The sequence below is a fragment of the Asterias amurensis genome, chromosome 7, assembly GCF_032118995.1.
Source record: "Asterias amurensis chromosome 7, ASM3211899v1".
In the NCBI taxonomy this organism is placed as follows: domain Eukaryota; kingdom Metazoa; phylum Echinodermata; class Asteroidea; order Forcipulatida; family Asteriidae; genus Asterias; species Asterias amurensis.
In genome coordinates this window covers 14,774,318-14,793,329 of record NC_092654.1, presented here as the reverse complement: position 1 = coordinate 14,793,329, position 19,012 = coordinate 14,774,318, and the positions used below count along the sequence as shown (strand labels likewise).

Below are 19,012 nucleotides of genomic sequence, written 5' to 3'. Positions count from 1 at the left end.
TGACTTTAAATATTTGTTTAGTATTTTTTAATATTGTTAGAATTTTTAATTTTTATTAATATAGAAGTTAAACAAAAAAAATCATTAGATTCTTGAAGTAATTTCGTTTTACGCCCTCTGTAGTCCGAAGCCTATCTAATAAAGTTGTCAACAACTGAGGGCGCTATTGCAAAAAATGGCTGCTTGCAATGAGGCGTTTTCTAAACTTTCAATGTGGTGCCTTTTAATTGTATTTTCATTATTATGCAGTCTTTGCAGCACAGAAAGGTCCCTAAAGATGACACATGTGGTAAATATACTTGTCTTTCAGTTATGTAATTTTTTGTATTATTTAAGAGAAAACGTTGGGCAAAAATTAACCCTTCAGTTTGCCTATTCTTCGTGTTTGTTGTTGTGCCATCCGTATGGTCACTCACCACTGCTCACCCAGCATGCCCAGTACATGTACTAAGTGTACGTGAGACTCGTGTACGTACGGGATGCTGGACATCTCGCCCTCTAGCAAGCTCGCCCCCAACAAAGTCACCCCTGCAAAAGTCGTCCCCTGACAATGTCGCCCTAGCCCTGGTGTAGGAGTAGGACGTCACGTCGTCAGTCAGTTCCACTGCACTGAATGAGGTCTTGCACTCTTGTCTTGGGTTGGGTATTAAAACTTCTTTACTTTACAATGCAAACACAAATTTGACTAAAATTTTCATTTTTTTTTACCTGATTTGAGAAGTTGAAATTCTGTTCATATATTTTTAATCTTAGTGCCCCTTACTACATTTTCAATGAGTTCACACCTAACAATTATATCCATGGAAACAATTATTGCCGAAAATAAGCCAAAGTTCTGTACTGGCGATGTGATCATCATGTACCAATCGATAGGGTGAGCTAAAGTGCTCATGGCTTTGACAAGAGTGCCGTAATTGGCATTACGTCGGGTGCAATGAATGAATATGACCCTTTTAAAATTTGCGAAAGCCAGTCGTGCGTTCAAAAAAAGCAAGAGGAAAATGAAGTTTGCGCCGTAACAAAATTGCAGCTTGCACAAATTAAAAAAGGCGGTCACATATCCAGCCGCCACGAGAGGGCGGTAGTGATCAATGCAAGAAAGGGTTGATAAGCAAGTCTGTTCACGACGTGCGTCAGTGCGTGTGGGAAATGTCAATTTCAATTTTCTTTTCACAAAATATCAACACCAAAGAAGAAAATTCAAAAGTTTTAAACACTGCGCGATTGGATTTCCGATTACAAGGAACATGTGAGTAAAATTTAAGCTTTCTGAGTTAGGTAAAAATATTTGTAAACAAAAATTAAAAAATTTTTGCAATGGTACGGGAACTTTATACCCTGGACTCCGTCGCATTGCCTGCAAACGGAGGATCTTGCTAGGGGTGAGATGACCAGCCCCCGTATGTACGACCACGGCGAGAGTCCTAGACGATTGTTTATTACACATCTCCTCCTGCTGTACTGTCTTGATGCTGGAGATAAAAATACACTGTCCTTTTTTACTATTATTAAATATTGTTTAGTAATGCCATTTTTTTTATTCAATTTTGATTGAAGAATAGCTCTTACGTATGCCATGCTACATGTACATGTTTAGTTTAGTTAGGCTCTAGTCTAGCCCATTAGGATTTGAGTCCAAATGAGACCAGTGTTAGGAGACCAGGGAATGATTTCACAAAGAGTTACAAATAGTCCTAGGAGATATACAAAATGTGTGGCTAGTCCTAAGTTAGGACGAGTAACTCGCCCTAACTCGAGAAAGACTAGTCTTAACTCTTTGTGAAATCCACCCCAGGCAGTGTAAATTATCCCATGTGCATTTATTGCTATTTACTTGATCCCCACAGCTGTTTCGACATGGCAATCGGTCTCCCATTGCAGCATATCCTTCAGACCCTTATCAGGAAGACAGTTGGCCTCAGGGATTCGGACAACTCACTCAGGTACCAATTGCTCGTCTCCTCCCCAACCCGAATAGCTCCCCTGGGAGCATCCTCACATTGCCCTCCCAAATTCTTCAGTGACCAGCCAGCAGGAACGGTCAGCGTTTCATTTCACTGCCCTGTCAGCTTTTTCACTTGTCCCGAACAAGGAGGTCAGAATTAAAATCACTACCTCCATGCACATAACCCTTCAGATTCAGGAAACTCCCCTGCTTGCTCCGCTGAATCTGTAGAAGGAAGCCTCAACTTGAACACTCAAGTTGGGACCAGTCCCAGTAGTTGGTGCGATTGTCAAGTTGGGGAAACATCCTCACATTGCCCTCCCAAATTAAATTCAATTGGCCTTTAGGGAGTTGGACAACGTCTCTCCTCATCCGGCCTGAGCTGACAAGTACATCAAATTCACAGGTCACTAACTGAAATCCCTGAAGCATTTGATTCGTATGTACCCAATACCATCAATTTATAATCATCGCCTCAGAGAGTTTTGTTGTACACTCTGATTGGTCCAAGACTGATAACATGGTGGTGCATAAAACATGTGATAAGACCAGCTATGCAAATAAATGGCCCCCCAATAAGTGAAATTATTGTTGTGTATAGAAGTTCTTTTTGCTCTGTGCTTATTGTGCAGGAAACTATTTACCCATTTCACCTGACGTCATCATCGGAATAATCTTGGATGCCCCATTATGGTGGTCAATGTCACTTTGCGTTATTCAGTGAACTGCGCATTTTAGGCTCAGCGACGTTAACACATAAACCTATTGACCACTAAAATGGTGGTGCAGTCACTGCGTGGGGTCAATAGTTGATTTTTTGTATTTTGGCATGGAGAGATGGTGCGGACTACCGACCAAAGTACATGTACTTGTAATAGGCCCTATGGTGCAGTTTAAGTTCTTGAGTAATGGACCAAGCCGAATTGGAGGTCTACTAACAGTAGCCAGCCACCAACCGAGTTATTACAACACGATGAATGACCGGTCCTCGCACAGTTATTGCCTGAATATGACCTACATGTATGCTTAATGTTTGTGGACTTTTCTATTTACTCCCCTGTATTTGTGTATACAGAAAGGCATGAGGCAACACTATGAACTCGGCCAATGGTTCCGGAAACGCTATAGTACATTTCTCAATTCATCCTACGTTAGGACAGAGATTTCTGTGCGTAGTACCGGTTATGACCGTACCATCATGTCTGCACTGAGTAACTTAGCCGGTCTCTACCCACCATCTAATAAACAAATATGGAATCAAGAGTTGCTATGGCAACCCATTCCTGTGTTTTCTGTACCAAAAGAAGATGACTTTGTAAGTATGAAAAGTTATTTTTGCAAATTGAGGTTGAAACGTAGACTGACAATAATTGATTTTCTTAGGATTTTATTCACAGATTCAGGCTCCAAAGTAATACTGAACGTCAGACCTGAGGCCTGTGATTTTAGCGTCATGCCAGTAAACTCACAAGGCCTGGTGCTGTTGTGTTTTTCAATTGAATGAAATAATTCATTGTGACTGTAATATCTTTGTGAATAAATGTTGACTGAGATTTTGATAATAATCTTTTAATTCTCTTTCAAGAGTTTTGAAGTGTCATGTACATGGTGTAATCACAACTGAAATAGATCTTCTCTGAATGCTTGTTTAACTCATTTTGATTCTGGTATTGAAAAATGATTTCTGGTCCAGTACAAATTTTGAGCTACAAGCCCAGCAGTCTTGTCGATCTTCAGTGTTTGACCTTAACGGTGGTCCGCTGGCCAAATGCCAGTGGAAACATCGGCGGACCAGCTGAAACACCTTGGCAAGTGGTCCGTCTGACCAGTCAAAAATATCCGCAGCGGTACTACAGAACTGTTTATTTATTATTTTAAGGTTCGAATAAATGTAAAAACATTCACCCAAGGTTTGGATAAAACGTAAAAACATTCACTCAAAGTGCCGCTGAACGCTGGCAAACTTCCGATCAGACACGTCGTACACAGCGTAAAATCCCATCATGCAATACACAGGCCTGCAGTCTTTGTATAGTTCATGTGTGACAATAAATGTAAGAAACATTTCCGCCCCAAATTCAAGCCATTGGATTAGTGGTGCACCAGTCATGACACTTCATCCACGGGAGGTTAAAGGCAGTGGACACTATTGGTAATTACTCAAAATAATGATCATCATAAAACCTTTCTTGATTACGAGTAATGGGGAGAGGTTGATAGTATAAAACAATGTGGGAAACGGCTCCCTCTGAAGTGACGTAGTTTCTGAGAAAGAAGTAATTTTCCACAAATTTGATTTAGAGACCTCAGATTTAGAACTTGAGGTCTCGAAATCAACCATCTAAACGCACACAACTTTGTGTGACAAGGGTGTTTTCTTCTTTCATTATTATCTGGCAACTTCGATGACCGATTGAGCTCAAATTTTCACAGGTTAGTTATTTTATGCATATGTTGAGATACACCAACTGTGAAGGCTAGTCGTTTACAATTACCAATAGTGTCCACTGCCTTTAATGGGTACCTGTGGGGGCAGAGATGGTTGTTGTGATTGATTTATCTTGGTGTGCTACATTGTTTGCAGTACAGGCTGTATACTTCTACCAAGGGAGCTGAGATGATTTAAGGAACGAAATAAATAGCCCAGTGACCAATGGGGCAATAATGTTGGAGCAGCTCTTATCATTAATGGACCTTTTTTTTCAGAGTTAAATTTCATTGACTTAAGATACTTACACTTATCTATTATTTAAATCATGTTTTCATCATTAATTTGAAAACAAAACTAGGCATCAATAAATATCACTAGAGTTGTGTGGAAAAGGTAACAAAATTGACAATTTTAACCAAAACATATTTGTTTATTCTATCCTAGCTTCTTTCAATTGATCACACCCCCTGCCCAAGATATAACGAAATTCTCGCAGAGGCGGCAACTAAAAAGAATAACTACCTCAGTAAACATAAAGTAAGTATTCTATGGAGTATTATTTCATGCCTGGAATTACACGCAGGCCAAGCTTTCATTGCCCCTGGTCTTTTCCCATTAACTTTCCAGTGGAATTCCCTGTATCAAATGAAAAGGGCCTTGCCTTTTCAAAGATGAAATTCCAGGCAAATTATTTAGTTTAAGAGAGATGCGTTGTCACGACCATGGTAAACAGAGCCATTAAAGGGAAGATACACGTTTGGTTGTTGTCAAAGACCAGTCTTCTTACTTGGTGTATCCCATCATATGCATAAAATAACAAGCCTGTGAAAATTTGGGCTCAATCGGTCATCGAAGTTGCAAGAAAATGATGAAAGAAAAAACACCCTTGTTAGAAGAATTTGTGTGCTTTCAGATAGGAATAAAAGACTTCTAGTCTTTTATTATTTTAGTGAGAAATTCCCTCTTTCTCAAAAACTGCATTACTTCAGAGGGAGTCGTTTCCCACAATGTTTTATACTACCAACAGCTATCCAATGCTCGTTACAAAGTCAGATTTTAAGTTAATATTTGTTTTGAGTAATTACCAGACGTGTACCTTCCCTTTAAATTGAACCAAGGTCTCTTCTATAGTTCACAGGGATTGTTTCTTGACACAATAGAGTGTGCAAGTCCTTTAGTGTACAGACCTGATTTTGTTTGATTTGATTTGAATTTATTCGGATAAAAACATGTCAAATTACATACACAACAACGGGAGAAAAGACGGTGAAATAAGAAAAACCAAAATTTAAATACGGCACAACAATATCCAAGAATATAACCCCAAAATATTTTTGGGGGGTCCTTACGGAAACTTAGTTACAAGTCAATTTGTGAGGGAAGCAGAAATGTGCAATAAGTCACAATATTAAGCCTTTTTGTTTCTTTTTTGTACATAATTTGGGGGAAAAACTAAAATAGCTAGGCATTTTGTGTTTAAAAGGCAAATAAAGTAGGCACTGAAAGAGTTAATGACGGCATGCCTGGCAAGATACTCAATAATGACACTGATGTTTCTACATCTCTTCTCATTTCAGAGTTTCCTCCAGTCTATCGCAAAGTACTGCGGGTTCGATTCAAACCCTGTCTCATTTAAAAACTACTCTAGAGTCGCGGATACAACTTTTTTTGAGGTAAGTGTGTAGAGAAATCTCCAACCTGATATTCTTATTAGATGGGTTACCGGTTTTTTGGCACTTGATTTTTTTTAACTGTGATTAAATAGCCTTAAAGACATTGGACACTATTGGTAATTGTCTAAGACCAGTCTTCTCACTTGGTGTATCTCAACATATGCATAAAATAACAAACCTGTGAAAACTTGAGCTCAATTGGTCGTTGAAGTTCCGAGATAATGATGAAAGAAAAACACCTTGTCACACAAAGTTGTGTGCTTTCGGATGCTTGATTTCGAGACCTCAAGTTCTAACTCTGAGGTCTGGAAATCAAATTCGTGGAACATTACTTCTTTCTTGAAAGCTACGTTACCTCAGAGGGAGCCGTTTCTCACAATGTTTTATACTATCAACAGCTCCCCATTACTTGTTACCAAATAAGGTTTTATGTTAATAATTTTTTTGAGAAATTACCAATAGTGTCCACTGCCTTTAATAGTCTATTTAAGCCTCTGCCGTATGTACATGTGGGTCAGCCTTTGTACTTTTTTCCATTGATCAAATATCATGTTTGGATTATGGACAAATGTATGGAAGTAAAGCATTATAACATCGCGTATAATCTGACTCATTGACATGGAAAACAAAGAAAAGTAAATTTGGCAAAATCTTTTTTTGTTAAAATGTTTGTCCATCACCCCCATTTTCCTAAGGACTCTATCTATTGGAAAAAAGGTGTATCACAAAACTGCCTTTGACTTTGGAGCCCCTCTTTAAAGGCATATTATACCGTGCTTTTAGAACGTTCAATTGTTTTTATTCCTATACAAATGTATAATACTAACCAAAATAACATCTGATAATTTCATATCAAAAGGTGGTCACGTTTTTAAGATAGTCCCAATTATCTGGAGCAAAATTTCCACGCAGGAAGTTTAACCCTTAATAGGAATACAGAAACTGAGAAACGTAGCGGTTTTGCTTCTCAGATTCCAATTTTGGGGCATAAAAACTATTATCTTCTTACAGAACCAAATTTCTTCAGAGTGAAATGGTTTTTAATAGCCATTCATTTAAAGTGATTTGAGTGGTTACCTCATATATTACTTCCCTGTAACATGAGTGAAGTAATCACTATCCTAGTTCTTATTATTGCTTTTTGTTTGTTTGTCACTCCTAGAGGGAAGATGGAAGGAAGCTACCGGACTGGGCAACTCCAGATGTAATACAGAAACTTTTCAATGTGATCAATGTTTACTACACCATAGAATCGCAGATGGGTGATGAGTTTCTGAGGCTCGGAGCAGGTAACGGATTTGGGAAGTGGGTAGTTGGTAGTTATTTGCACAGTGTTGAAGCCATTGGGGCAGTGCCGAGCGGGCCTGCCCAGAACTAACAAATTTCCCCCAGCTCTCTGAGCAAACACACTGTGCTGCCCAACACAGATTTCCCCCAGATTGCACTTCATTAATGATAGCCTCGTAGCTAAACATAAATAATTTTGTTGAACTGCAGATGTAACTCTTTTGAGTATTGTTGGTTCTGAAAAAGAAAAAAACCCTGCTATTTTCAACAGTGTTAGTTCTGGAAAAAACACCCGTTATTTTCAACGGTGTTAGTTCTGAAAAAACACATTATTTTCAAAACCAGCACTACCCAAATAGTGCTACTGCAAACCTAGCCTTGCTCAAGGCATTCACATTATTCGCTCCGAAAAAACGCCGCTGTAAACCCACCCGTATACCCTGTGTGTGGTGCGCGCGATCACACCGCCTGACCCACCCGTATACACACTGTCACATCATACGACTACTGTGCACACAAATCATCCGCACTCGTACCACACTAACCGCATGCGGAGGCCGTCAGGCCGACAGCCTTGTCGGGTCTGTAACTTTCGGGTTTAATGTGTTTCATGAAAAAATTTCCACTAGTGGAAAAAAATGGGGGGCTCTCGGATATACTAGTATGCAGCTCATGAATACGTACATGTATCTTTCGTCAGACCTATCAGACAACACAGAATGTGAGGCAAATGAATTATTTGTTTTGAGGTCCAATCACGCACTTCCCTTATCATGACCTTTGGACCCTATCATGCTCGCTGAGCGTCCGTGGTGGTGGTGTTTGATGTAAACATGTCTTGTCTTTCGCAAGCATTATGGTAATAAGCTGACCGTGGGAACTCTTCGCTTACTATAGTCATGAGGTCAGTGGCTTCAACACAGACCCTACAAGGCTGTCGGCCGAGGCATGCGGATAGTGTACGGGGGCATTGTGTCGTGCGATGTTACGTACAGTGAATACGGGTGGGTTTTTATACAGCGGCGGTCTTTTTTCAAAGTGAATAGTTCGACTGCCTTGAGCAAGGCTACCGCAAACCTCACCTAAGTTTTCCCATGCCCACCCACTGGATTAATTTTCAGAAGACTCAGAGCAACTTTTGTATTTTGGTTTATTATCATTGTCACAATGAAAACTATGACTACATTATATGTTAGTAAAGACAACAAATTAATGTTCTCAAAAAGGCAGTGGTATTTTTGTATTTCTATTTTGTCACCATGATTTGGCCAACCCCTCGGCCCGAATCTCTGAATTGCTCCCACGCTCAAAACAATGAAAAGCAGTTAGGGTAGTATAGAATATTTATAAGGTGCCAAAATCCACCAAATCAAGGTGTGCAAGGTGCCCGAGAGGGGATCCTCTTGCAGGATATATCGATGTCTCATAATGCTTGCTTATTACACTCGTCAGACTCCACCATGATTTTTCTTAACATTTTTCTATGTCAGTTCATAGATTTTGAGGCATTGCATGGTGAGGTGTCAATGAATATATTGGTTCCCGGTAAAACCATGCATGGTTTTCTACTTGCCGGTTGGATTATTTTCTTTTGAGAACTTGCCTTGCTATATATTCCACAGCAAGTAGATGTACACATGGTAATACCACAAACCAAATGCAAATTGTTGAGTAGTATTTGTTGTGCTTATTTGTTTTTCTGTTCCCCCCTCCTTTCAAGGTCCAATTTTAAATGAAATTGTTGGTCATCTCAAGAACAAAACTGCAGGAAAAGAAACTACAAAAATGTTTATGTACAGTGCAGTAAGTTGTTTATTAGTTGGGATTGATTTCTTCTAAATAGTGTTTGTGAGTCCCTTAACAACATTAAGTATCCAAATTACAAAATGTATACAATCATTGGTCAAAAGTAAAAACTTGATTTATAGTCTTCTTTAAAAACCTTTTCAACAATATTTGATGATAACCGCTGTACAGAAAGTTCAGACTATATTTGTTATACTAAAGTTCAGATGTTGTCAGATGTTTTGGTCTCAGTCGTGGCACTCAGTTCTTGTACAACAAACATTGGCTTAGCAAAAATGATTTACCAGCCAGAATATCATACAGTTAGTGGGACTTGTACCCCGGTCACTTCTTGCTTAGACAGTAAATCTGCTGAGTAGATTTTTTCTGCTTATAACAGCTTTATGACATTTAGCTGAGACCCTACCGAAGCCTCTCCTCTAATTCATTTCTGTTGGGTTTTTTAACTAGCATTTTATTTAAAGCCACTGTACACTTTTGGTATCGACTCGAAACAAATATTACCATAAAAACTTACTTCACTAAAATATTTTAAAAAGACTTCAGTTTTTTTTGTAACAAGGTTTTTTTTCTTGCATTTTTATTTTGCAACTTCGATAACCAAATGAGCCCAAACAGATTTGATATATTTGTTTATTACGTTGGGATACACCAAGTGAGAATACTGGTCTTTGACAATTACCAAAGGTGTCCAGGGGTGGATTTCATAAAGAGTTAGGACTAGTCCTAACTTGGGACTAGTCCTAGGAGATATACAAATTGCATGGATAGTCCTAAGTTAGGACAAGTAACTAGTCCTAACTCGAGATAAGACTAGTCCTAACTCTTTGTGAAATCCACCCCAGTGCCTTTAAATATCATTAGAAAACAAATAAGAACTGATTATTTATGACTGTTCCTTTACAGCATGATGATAATGTAGAGTCCCTCTTAGCATCTTTACAAGTATTCAATGACCTTTGGCCTCCAACAGCCAGCTGTGTGATCATTGAACTGTATCAAGAAGATAACAAGTAAGTTACTCAAGAAATGTTATCAACATACTCTCACATTCTTAAAGGAACCGTTGCTTGGATCGGTCGAGTTGGTCTTTGAAAAGCATTTGTAACCTTTTTTTATAAAATGCATATGGTTAGAAAGATGTTTTAAAAGTAGAATACAATGATCCTAACGCATTTGCCCCGAAATTGCGTGGTTTTCCTATTACTTTGCGAACTAACACGGTCGGCCATTTATGGGAGTCAACGAGGTCGACGAGGTAAAAGGAAAACCACGCAATTTCGAGTGATACTTGTGTGGATCATTGTATTCTACTTTTACAACATCTTTCTTATCATATGCATTTTTTAACAAACGGTTACAGAACGCTTTTCAAAGACCAGCTCGACCGATCCAAGACATTGTGTTCCTTTAAATATTTTACTGCCACTTCCCTTTCAACACTGAGGAATTAAATTCATTTTTAAAATGAAAACAGCAAAATGTCTTTATCTTTTCTTTCAGGCTCCACTCTCCTTGCTATTTTCACAGTTCTCTTTATTGTAGTGGCTTTTGTTATGGTGGTGTCTCACTTCAGGAACTTCCTGCGAAGCAGACAATTTCAGAAAGCGTGACAGATGCAACCAATATCTTTAGGGGCACTGCCTAGATACAACCAGGGCTCAATTTTATAGAGTTGCTTAGGCAGAAAATATTGCTTAAAAATTGTTTGCTTAGCAGAAATGAGCATGATACAAGTCTCAAGTTGTACATGTGACATGATATTTTGGCTGGTAACCTTATTCTGTTGAGCATAATTCTGTTGTGCTTAGCTACTTTTTGTGCTTAAGAAGATCCATGAAGTTGGGCCCTGTCAATAGCATCTCATCTGACCGTTTGCTGAACTTCCCAAATTGTGCAAACACTTTCTGTGCCCAAGGTTTCTGGGCGTGTTTCCAGTTTTGGAAACTGCATTTCTTTTTAAGCCCACCTCTTCAGTTTGTCTCATGGTAATTTTCTTCCTACTTTTTCAGGTCATTTACAATTGATGTACTATTTAAAAACGCCTCCAATAAGGAGCCAGAGAAGCTACAAATGCCCGGCTCCTCTGGGCCGTGTACTCTAGACCATTTTTACAAGATCACAAAGCATCTATTACTGAGTGATGTAAAGGCTGCATGCAAATCCAAAAAGGATCACGGTGGAGGAAACTTCTTACCTGAAACATGGAATACAGGTAAATGGTGTCTAGATTTAAAGGAACATGTTGCCTTGGATCGGTCCAGTTGGTCTTTGAAAAGCGTTTGTAACCGTTCGTTATAAAATGCATATGATTAGAAAGCTATTTTAAAAGTAGAATATAATGATCCACACAAGTATCACTTGAAATTGCATGGTTTTCCTTTTACCTCGTCGACAAACACGGTCGGCCATTTATGGGAGTCAAATTTTTGACCCCCATAAACGGCCAACCGTGTTAGCTCCCAAAGTAAAATGAAAACCACGCAATTTTGAGGCAAATGTGTGTGGATCATTGTATTCTACTTTTAAAACATCTTTCTAACCACATGCATTTTATAACAAACGGTTACAAACGCTTTTCAAAGACCAACTCGTCCGATCCAAGGCAACGTGTTCCTTTAAAGGGGGACTGTCATTATGATCAGAGCATGCTTGTGGCTATGCATCAAGTTATAAACTTTAACCCAATTTCTGCACACGCGTGCCATGGCTGTGTACATCTGTTAGGGCGCCATCAATATTATATTATTATGTCACGCCCAGCGCACATGCATTTTTTCAGAGTAAATGCTTGCAGGCCTGCCATTATCATGATGAAAATCTCTCTTTTAATAAATGTTTAATGGACATTTCCACTGTTAAATTACCTTTTTTATGAGATTCTTTGGGCTGTAAATACCTTGTAAAAAGGTTAATTATTGTTATCCTAATAGAAGCTATGGTAGACCTAGATTAACTTCATCACCAAAGATGAGATGAGAAAAATGTGTCATGTATGATATACAAGACACACAAAATTGGTTACTCACATTACAAATGTCCTAAAACGTAACATGAGTAACATATTTTGTGTGGGTTATATACTATATATGACACATTTTTCTGGATCTGATCTTTGGTGTTGTAGTAGATCTAGGTCTACCCTAACTACTATGGGGATAGCAATTACTAAACCTTTTCAGTAAGGTAATTACAGCCCAAGGAAACTCAAAAGTACATCACAAATGTAAGTGTGGAAGAAATTCACCTAGTTGTAAAACCATCTCAGACATCCCAGTTTCAAGTTTGTCATTAAGTAAGGCCCTGTGTGAATCGTGTCTGAACTGCAGTTACGACTATGGCCAATGACAGTACTCTGGCTTGTAGCCACTGCCAAAATTAATAAAGGGAAGGTTTAACGTTTCGTAATTAGTCTTAAAATTAAAGACAAATGAGGCTTCTAACTAATTTTAGGAGTGATTACCAAACTTATACCTTTCCTTTAAAGGCAGTGGACACTATTGGTAATTACTCAAAATAATTATCAGCATAAAACCTCAATTGGTAATGAGTAATGGGGAGAGGTTGATAGTATAAAATATTGTGAGAAACACAACGGCTCCCTCTGAAGTGACATAGTTTTCGAGAAAGAAGTAGTTTTCCACGAATTTGATTTCGAGACCTCAGATTTAGAACTTGAGGTCTCGAAACCTACCATCTAAATGCACACAACTTCATGTGACAAGGGTGGTTTTTTTCTTTCATTATTATCTTGCAAGTTTGATGACTGGTTGAGCTCAAATTTTCACAGGTTTGTTGTTTTATGCATATGTTGAGATACACCTACTGTGAAGGCTAGTCTTTGACAATTACCAATAGTGTCCACTGACTTTAAACAGAAAATCACTTAGCCTAGGTTACCCCAACCATCATGATTCTCCTGACTGAATTGACCCAAGGTATATCCCTTCTTTGCAGGACTTGTGCCTGTCTTTGGTAGCCATCAGGTGTTCATATTTATCTTTGCGCTCACAATGCTAGCCCTCCTCCTAAGTTTTCGGAAAGTCGGGAAAATTCTTCAGAATCTAAGTATCCACTGCAAGCTTCGTGGATTCACGTCGGTCACAGATGTGTAGCAACTCATGTGAGATTCTTCTATAATATTAAAAACCCTTTCCATATAACAGGGGTGGGTAGTATCAGTGTTGTAGCCATGGAGGGCGGTGCTTGGCGGACCTGCCCAGAACTCACAATATTTGTTCAGCACTCTGAGCAAAATACATTGTGCCGCCCAGCACAGACTTCCCCTAGAACAAATCATAGTTTGTCTACTGTGCATTACTCTGAGACACGGCAAATGATAATGAGTATCAAATGTCACAGGGAACAAAAACTGTCAAAATGCCTTTCAACTTATGCATGGCCCCATAACAAGAACAGTTTGGAAACCTGGCATCATGGCTGGAGTGATGGCCCCATAATTAAACATGACTAATTTTGTTGATCCGCTTGCCCTAGTTGGTTTTGAACAAAGTTGGTTTATTGGTGACCACCAAAATTGGTCTAGCTGCAACCCTGGTGGGTACCTCCTTGTCATACTAATGATGCATTCCTTATTAATTGAGAATTGAGAGAAAGAGATTTTGCATTGGTTTGAACTTGTGCATCAACTTGCCCTCTGAAACATTTGTGATGTCTGGCTCATACTTGCGAATTTTCGTAGCGAATGTTAACGTCACAGGACTATTTTCGTAGCGAATGTTTCACAGGAGTTGAGCACAAGTCAACTGTTGCGATTTATTTGTTGCGAATTTGTGACGCCATGATTCGTATCGCATTCACATTTGCAGGAAGTTTAAACCGGGCTTTACTAGGATTTACTGAAACATTTAACTTCCACCTTTAACACCTTCACAGCACGATGTTGAGCATGCTAGCTACTAACCCCTATATTGGTGAACTGTTCAACTTAGCGTACCTGTGAAGTTGTAGATAAATGTCAACGCAATTTTTTTTTCTGCAGACTATAACTGAAATACTTGTTGGGGTTGAGGTATTATAACTTTAGTTTTGCTGCTCTTGTTCTTGTGTGCATTTATGTTTTGAAAGTTCTTAAAGCCATTGGAAACGTTCGGTACAGAAAACTAAACAAAAAGTTCACAGATTTACAAACTACATACAGGGTTTACAGAAGGTAATGGTGAAAGACTCCTCTTGAAATATTATTCCATGAAATGCTTTACTTTTAGAGAAAACATAAACAATATCAATTCTCGATATCGAGTATTAAAGATTTATTTTAAACACATGTCATGACACGGCGAAACGTGCGGAAACAAGGGTGGGTTTTCCCGTTATTTTCTCCAACTCCGATGACTGATGAATTTTTCACAGGTTTGTTATTTTATATATAAATTGTGATACACGAAGTGTGGGCCTTTGGACAATACTATTTACCGTAAGTGTCTAATGGTTTTAAACATGTAAAGGAAAACGAAACACTTCAAGATTGTTTCTGTTAGATGAGATGTTACTACGGCACAACGCCTTCATAACTCTTACTAAAAATATATGCCCATAATAGCTGCAAGATCTGACCTATTTCGACCTGACCCAAAAGATTAAAAAAAAAGTCATGACCTGAATCTACATGTATGTGTCAAAAAAAAAAATCAAATGTATGTTTTATGGCATGAAAATTTATGACAGTTTACAAGAAAATAAACCGTTTCCAAAAAACAACAACAGCATATCTGGGTGCAAGGTGATGATTTTACAGAAATGAATGGACTCTAAAAGGTCAAAGAAAGTAGCCATGAGCTACTGAGCCAGACTTGAAGCAAGGCTTTGTGTAATGTGGTCTTAGAATAAAAGCTCAACACCCCAGTAGTGGCCTGTATTATTTGAGCATGTGTTGTGCATCTGAGGTGTATTAAAGTATTGCTTTTTTAGAAACGGCTGAGTAAAACAATCCTAGAAACAATGACAGCAGTAAAGCTTGTTTGAACCTGCACTTTACCTTATTTGAAATTTCACACAACCTTTTTAAAAGGGTTTGTATACATTTGGTAATTTGAACCCACCATTATTATGTCCACGCAGGAAGAATAATCTGCAATTGGAATACACAATCTGAGAAATGTGACTGTCAGTATAGCTTCTCAGATTCAAATTTTTTGGGGGATAACAATGTGATATCTTTATCCATAACCGCAATTCCATGAAGTAAAACGTTTCTCAAAATGCTTTCCAACGCTGCTGTACTTCTCCTAACCAAGTAAGTTTTTTGCCATTAATTGGCAATATGTATACAATACCTGGGGTGGATTTCACAAAGAGTTTTCAAAGACTTAAATAACTCCTCAACTAGTCCTGAGTTAGGAGTCTTTGTGAAATTGACCCCTGGCTCTCAAATATTGGACACTGCTACTGCTCGTGGTGATATCGCTTTCCCATTTCTTTATCTTTTCCTTCAACTCCAGGTTGGACTCTCCTGGCTATTTTCACAGTCCTCGCTATTCTAGTGGCTTTTGTTATGGTGGTGTCTCTCTGCAGAAACTTCCAGCGAAGCAGACGTTTTCAGAAAGCGCGACAGATGCAACCAATCAATTTCCATCTTCTTGGTCACGTGGGCACAGACTCCGAAGATGAATCGGTGTTTGATACCTAGACAGTTATTGGCAAGTTTGTCTTCAATTTCTATGTTGTATAGTAAGCCATGACACTTGTGTCCTTGATTTATTGTAATTGCTTCCCGCCATCCTGGAGTGCGTTTTGGCGACCCCAACCAGAAACATTGGTCATCGGTTGAGCGCGGTGACGATGCTGTTCAGGTCAACCGGTAACCAACTTGGTGAGTCGGTTGGGCTTTGGTTGGAGTCGCCAAAACGCACTCCAGGAGTACAAATGGGTACCGACGAGAGCTGAGGAGTAAACTGTGATGGACTCATTGACTGACAATTCAGTCTAGGGGGAATAGAAATATTCTCAAGCCTGGTTCATACTTCCTGCGAATTGGAATGCGATAAGAATTTTAATGTCACAGCTTTGTTTTTTGATGCAAATATTGCTTCCACCCAAAAATCTTTAAAAAACTTTTCGTTGCGAATTTGTAATATCAAAATTTGTATCGCATTCTCATTCGCAGGAAATATGAACCGGGCTTCAGTCGTTTACAGCCAATGCAACTGGTTATAAACACTAAACCTAATGAGCATATTGGCTCATGACTGACTGTACATTTTGTTGTTGAAGTGTTCCTGGTATTCAAAATTGGTATTACGCTAACTGATATAAACCAACACCTACTCAAGGGAACAATGGACGATGTGTTGCGACTGTTTTGTGATGTAAAATTTGCTTGGCAAGTTACAGGGAATATAGCACCAAGACTCTGGAGACTTCATACAAATGCTTGCTTTCTCCAAAAATTTGACAGTACTATTAATCTGAGTTTGCACTAACCCGGCACCTTTGAATGTTAACAGTGAGCCTTACAAATGCTGTATTATTGTTGTTACAAATGTTCTATTCAATGTGCATACTGATAATGGTTCTGCAAAAAGTACCTTATCTTAAAACATAGAAGTTTCTTGGAACTTGCCAGGTTACTGTGATTTCATTCATCTATTTTTTAAAAGTGCAATCATGAACCAAAATAAGGTTTTCTTTCCTATTTTCTGTTTTTTTTTGTGTACAGACACATGTCCGTAGAATCAAGTTCCATAAATTGGAATGGGTATTAATGTAAATCTCATGATAGAATGACATAATATTTACTGTTTAACAGTTTGCTAAATATACATGAGAACAATCTGCTGAGATTTGAAATGTAGCCGAAAGTTTGTTTTGGGTTTTTTGTTTTCCTCGTGTTTTTCTTTTCTTGAAAAAGAGAGGTGGGTGTGGGTCAAAACTCCACATAAATGTTCCTGTTAAGTAGAATTGTATGTAGCAAATTTGTGATGCAAATGCAAACTTAGCAAAAGGTGATTCTTTATTCTTGTAAGGGTAAGGCAATACCAGGGTTTTGATACCTTTTGTAGTTCAAGATTTTGGCCATGACATGAATCCCTACTCACTGTGAATGAAGATGTCATATAATTCACCTGTAGAAGTTTCAGCTTTATATAGCACGGTTCATACTTCCTGCGAATGCGAATGCGAATCGAATTTGACGTGAATTGACGTCACAACCCTCCTTTCGCACTGATATTCGCAAGTGAGTTGAATAGAGTTTAGCTGCTGCAAATTATTCGTTGCGAATTTGTGACGTCAACATTCGTATCACATTCGCATTCGCTGGAAGTATGAGTCGGGCTTTACTCCTCAAGTTTTTAAGAGAAATAGGGAAAAATCACAGAGCAATGTTTTCCTTTTTTTTTTGTCTCACCGAGACGTTGTTTTTGTAAAATTGTTCCAGTGCCATTTTGAGGACCAAATTTCATTTCCACAAAATTGTGGACCTTATGTTGCGCTTTTTTGTTTGTCCAGAGGCAATTTGAGTTTGTTTATCATTGATCCTACCAATCCCAATAAAAAGCAAGAATAAAAACAAATACCATGTGATATGTATTTACTGTGGCTGGTGCCTTGCATCAATGGGTGTTTAGAGGATTTGGGTACTTTATGTTACACAAAACCCAATGTCCACAGATTGACATTAAACTTACACAGTTTGAGGATAATCATGGTAGAAAGCTTACCTTAAAATATTACTTACATGGGGTGCTGTCGTATTTGGGAAATGAGTGAAACAATGTACATGTAAATCTGTGGACATTGTGCTGTGTGTCCCACAAAAAGTACCCAGATTAGGTGCTTGGGGCTATTAAGAGCATTTACTTATAAACCTATTTGGTTGGAAAGATTTAGAATATACATGTAATGATTCACTAAAATCAAGTTTTGCGCGAAAAAAGTGTGTACAAATTTTGCTCGAAAATATGTACAAGGCTTACATATAAGTCTTGTGTACTTAGCAAATTTTACTTGAAAATGTGTGCATAGCTAAATACATGTAATATAGCCTTGTGTACTAAGTAAATTTTGCTTTAAAGTGTGAACAAGGCCTTGTGTACAAGTAAACAAGGCCAAGTACACAAGGCCTTGTTCACATTTTAAAGCAAAATTTCACAAGGCTATAGACCAATCCGATGAAACAAATTTGGTAGCGAAACAAAATTACCAACTGCGGTGTCTTTTTGTGCACAATCTAGGCATTGAAGACACCGCAGCAAATGGCGCGCGGTGCTTAACATCTGCGCACCCGGTGCTCAACACTTGCACGCCCGGTGCGCGTCGGATTGGTCTATATATAATAATAATAATAATAATAATTGTGGCTTCTTATATAGCAATGTATGTTTTCCAATAATGTTGAAGTATTGGAAATAATTTTTTTTTTTTTAGTTTTTGGAATACAAAGTTTTTTTTTTTTACTATAGCCTTGTGAAATGTTTACAAGGCTATTATAGCCTTGTGTACTTGGCAGATTTTGTGTGAAAACGTCTACAAGGCTTGTGAAATGTTTACAAGGCTATAGCTTGTGTACTTGGAAAATTTTGCTTGAAAATGTTCACAAGGCTATATATAGCCTTGTGTACTTGGCCAATTTGGCTTGAAAATGTGTTTGAGGCTATAACCTTATGTACTGTTTATAAGGCTATAACCTTGTGAAATGCTTACAAGGCCTTGTGAAATGTTTACTGTTTACTGTTTATACTGCCTTGTGAAATGTGTACTTGGCCAATTTGGCTTTAAAATGTGTACGAAATGCTTACAAGGCTATAGCCTTGTGAAATGTTTACAAGGCTATAGCCTTGTGTACCGTTTATAAAGGCTACCTTGTGAAATGCTTATAGCCTTGTAACCTTGTGAAATGTTTATAACATG

At 38.3% G+C, this 19,012-nt stretch overlaps 1 protein-coding gene across 2 annotated transcripts; it reads left to right on the top strand.

Moving 5' to 3' along the window:
• The first annotated feature begins 175 nt into the window (after nt 1-175).
• On the top strand, nt 176-18,251 carry LOC139939893 (prostatic acid phosphatase-like). 2 transcript variants are annotated; one of them, XM_071936051.1, is made up of 11 exons: nt 176-289; nt 1,848-1,943; nt 3,021-3,260; nt 4,821-4,913; nt 5,954-6,049; nt 7,212-7,338; nt 9,057-9,139; nt 10,049-10,155; nt 11,155-11,357; nt 13,100-13,265; nt 15,604-15,743. In XM_071936051.1, the coding sequence occupies exons 1-10, from the start codon at nt 176-178 to the stop codon at nt 13,255-13,257; spliced, it is 1,317 nt and encodes a 438-aa protein (XP_071792152.1). In that variant the 3' UTR covers nt 13,258-13,265; nt 15,604-15,743. The 2 variants fall into 2 exon arrangements, with proteins under 2 accessions (XP_071792152.1, XP_071792151.1); XM_071936050.1 differs by lacking the exon at nt 13,100-13,265 and having other exon boundaries at nt 15,604-18,251.
• The last annotated feature ends 761 nt before the right edge of the window (nt 18,252-19,012 follow it).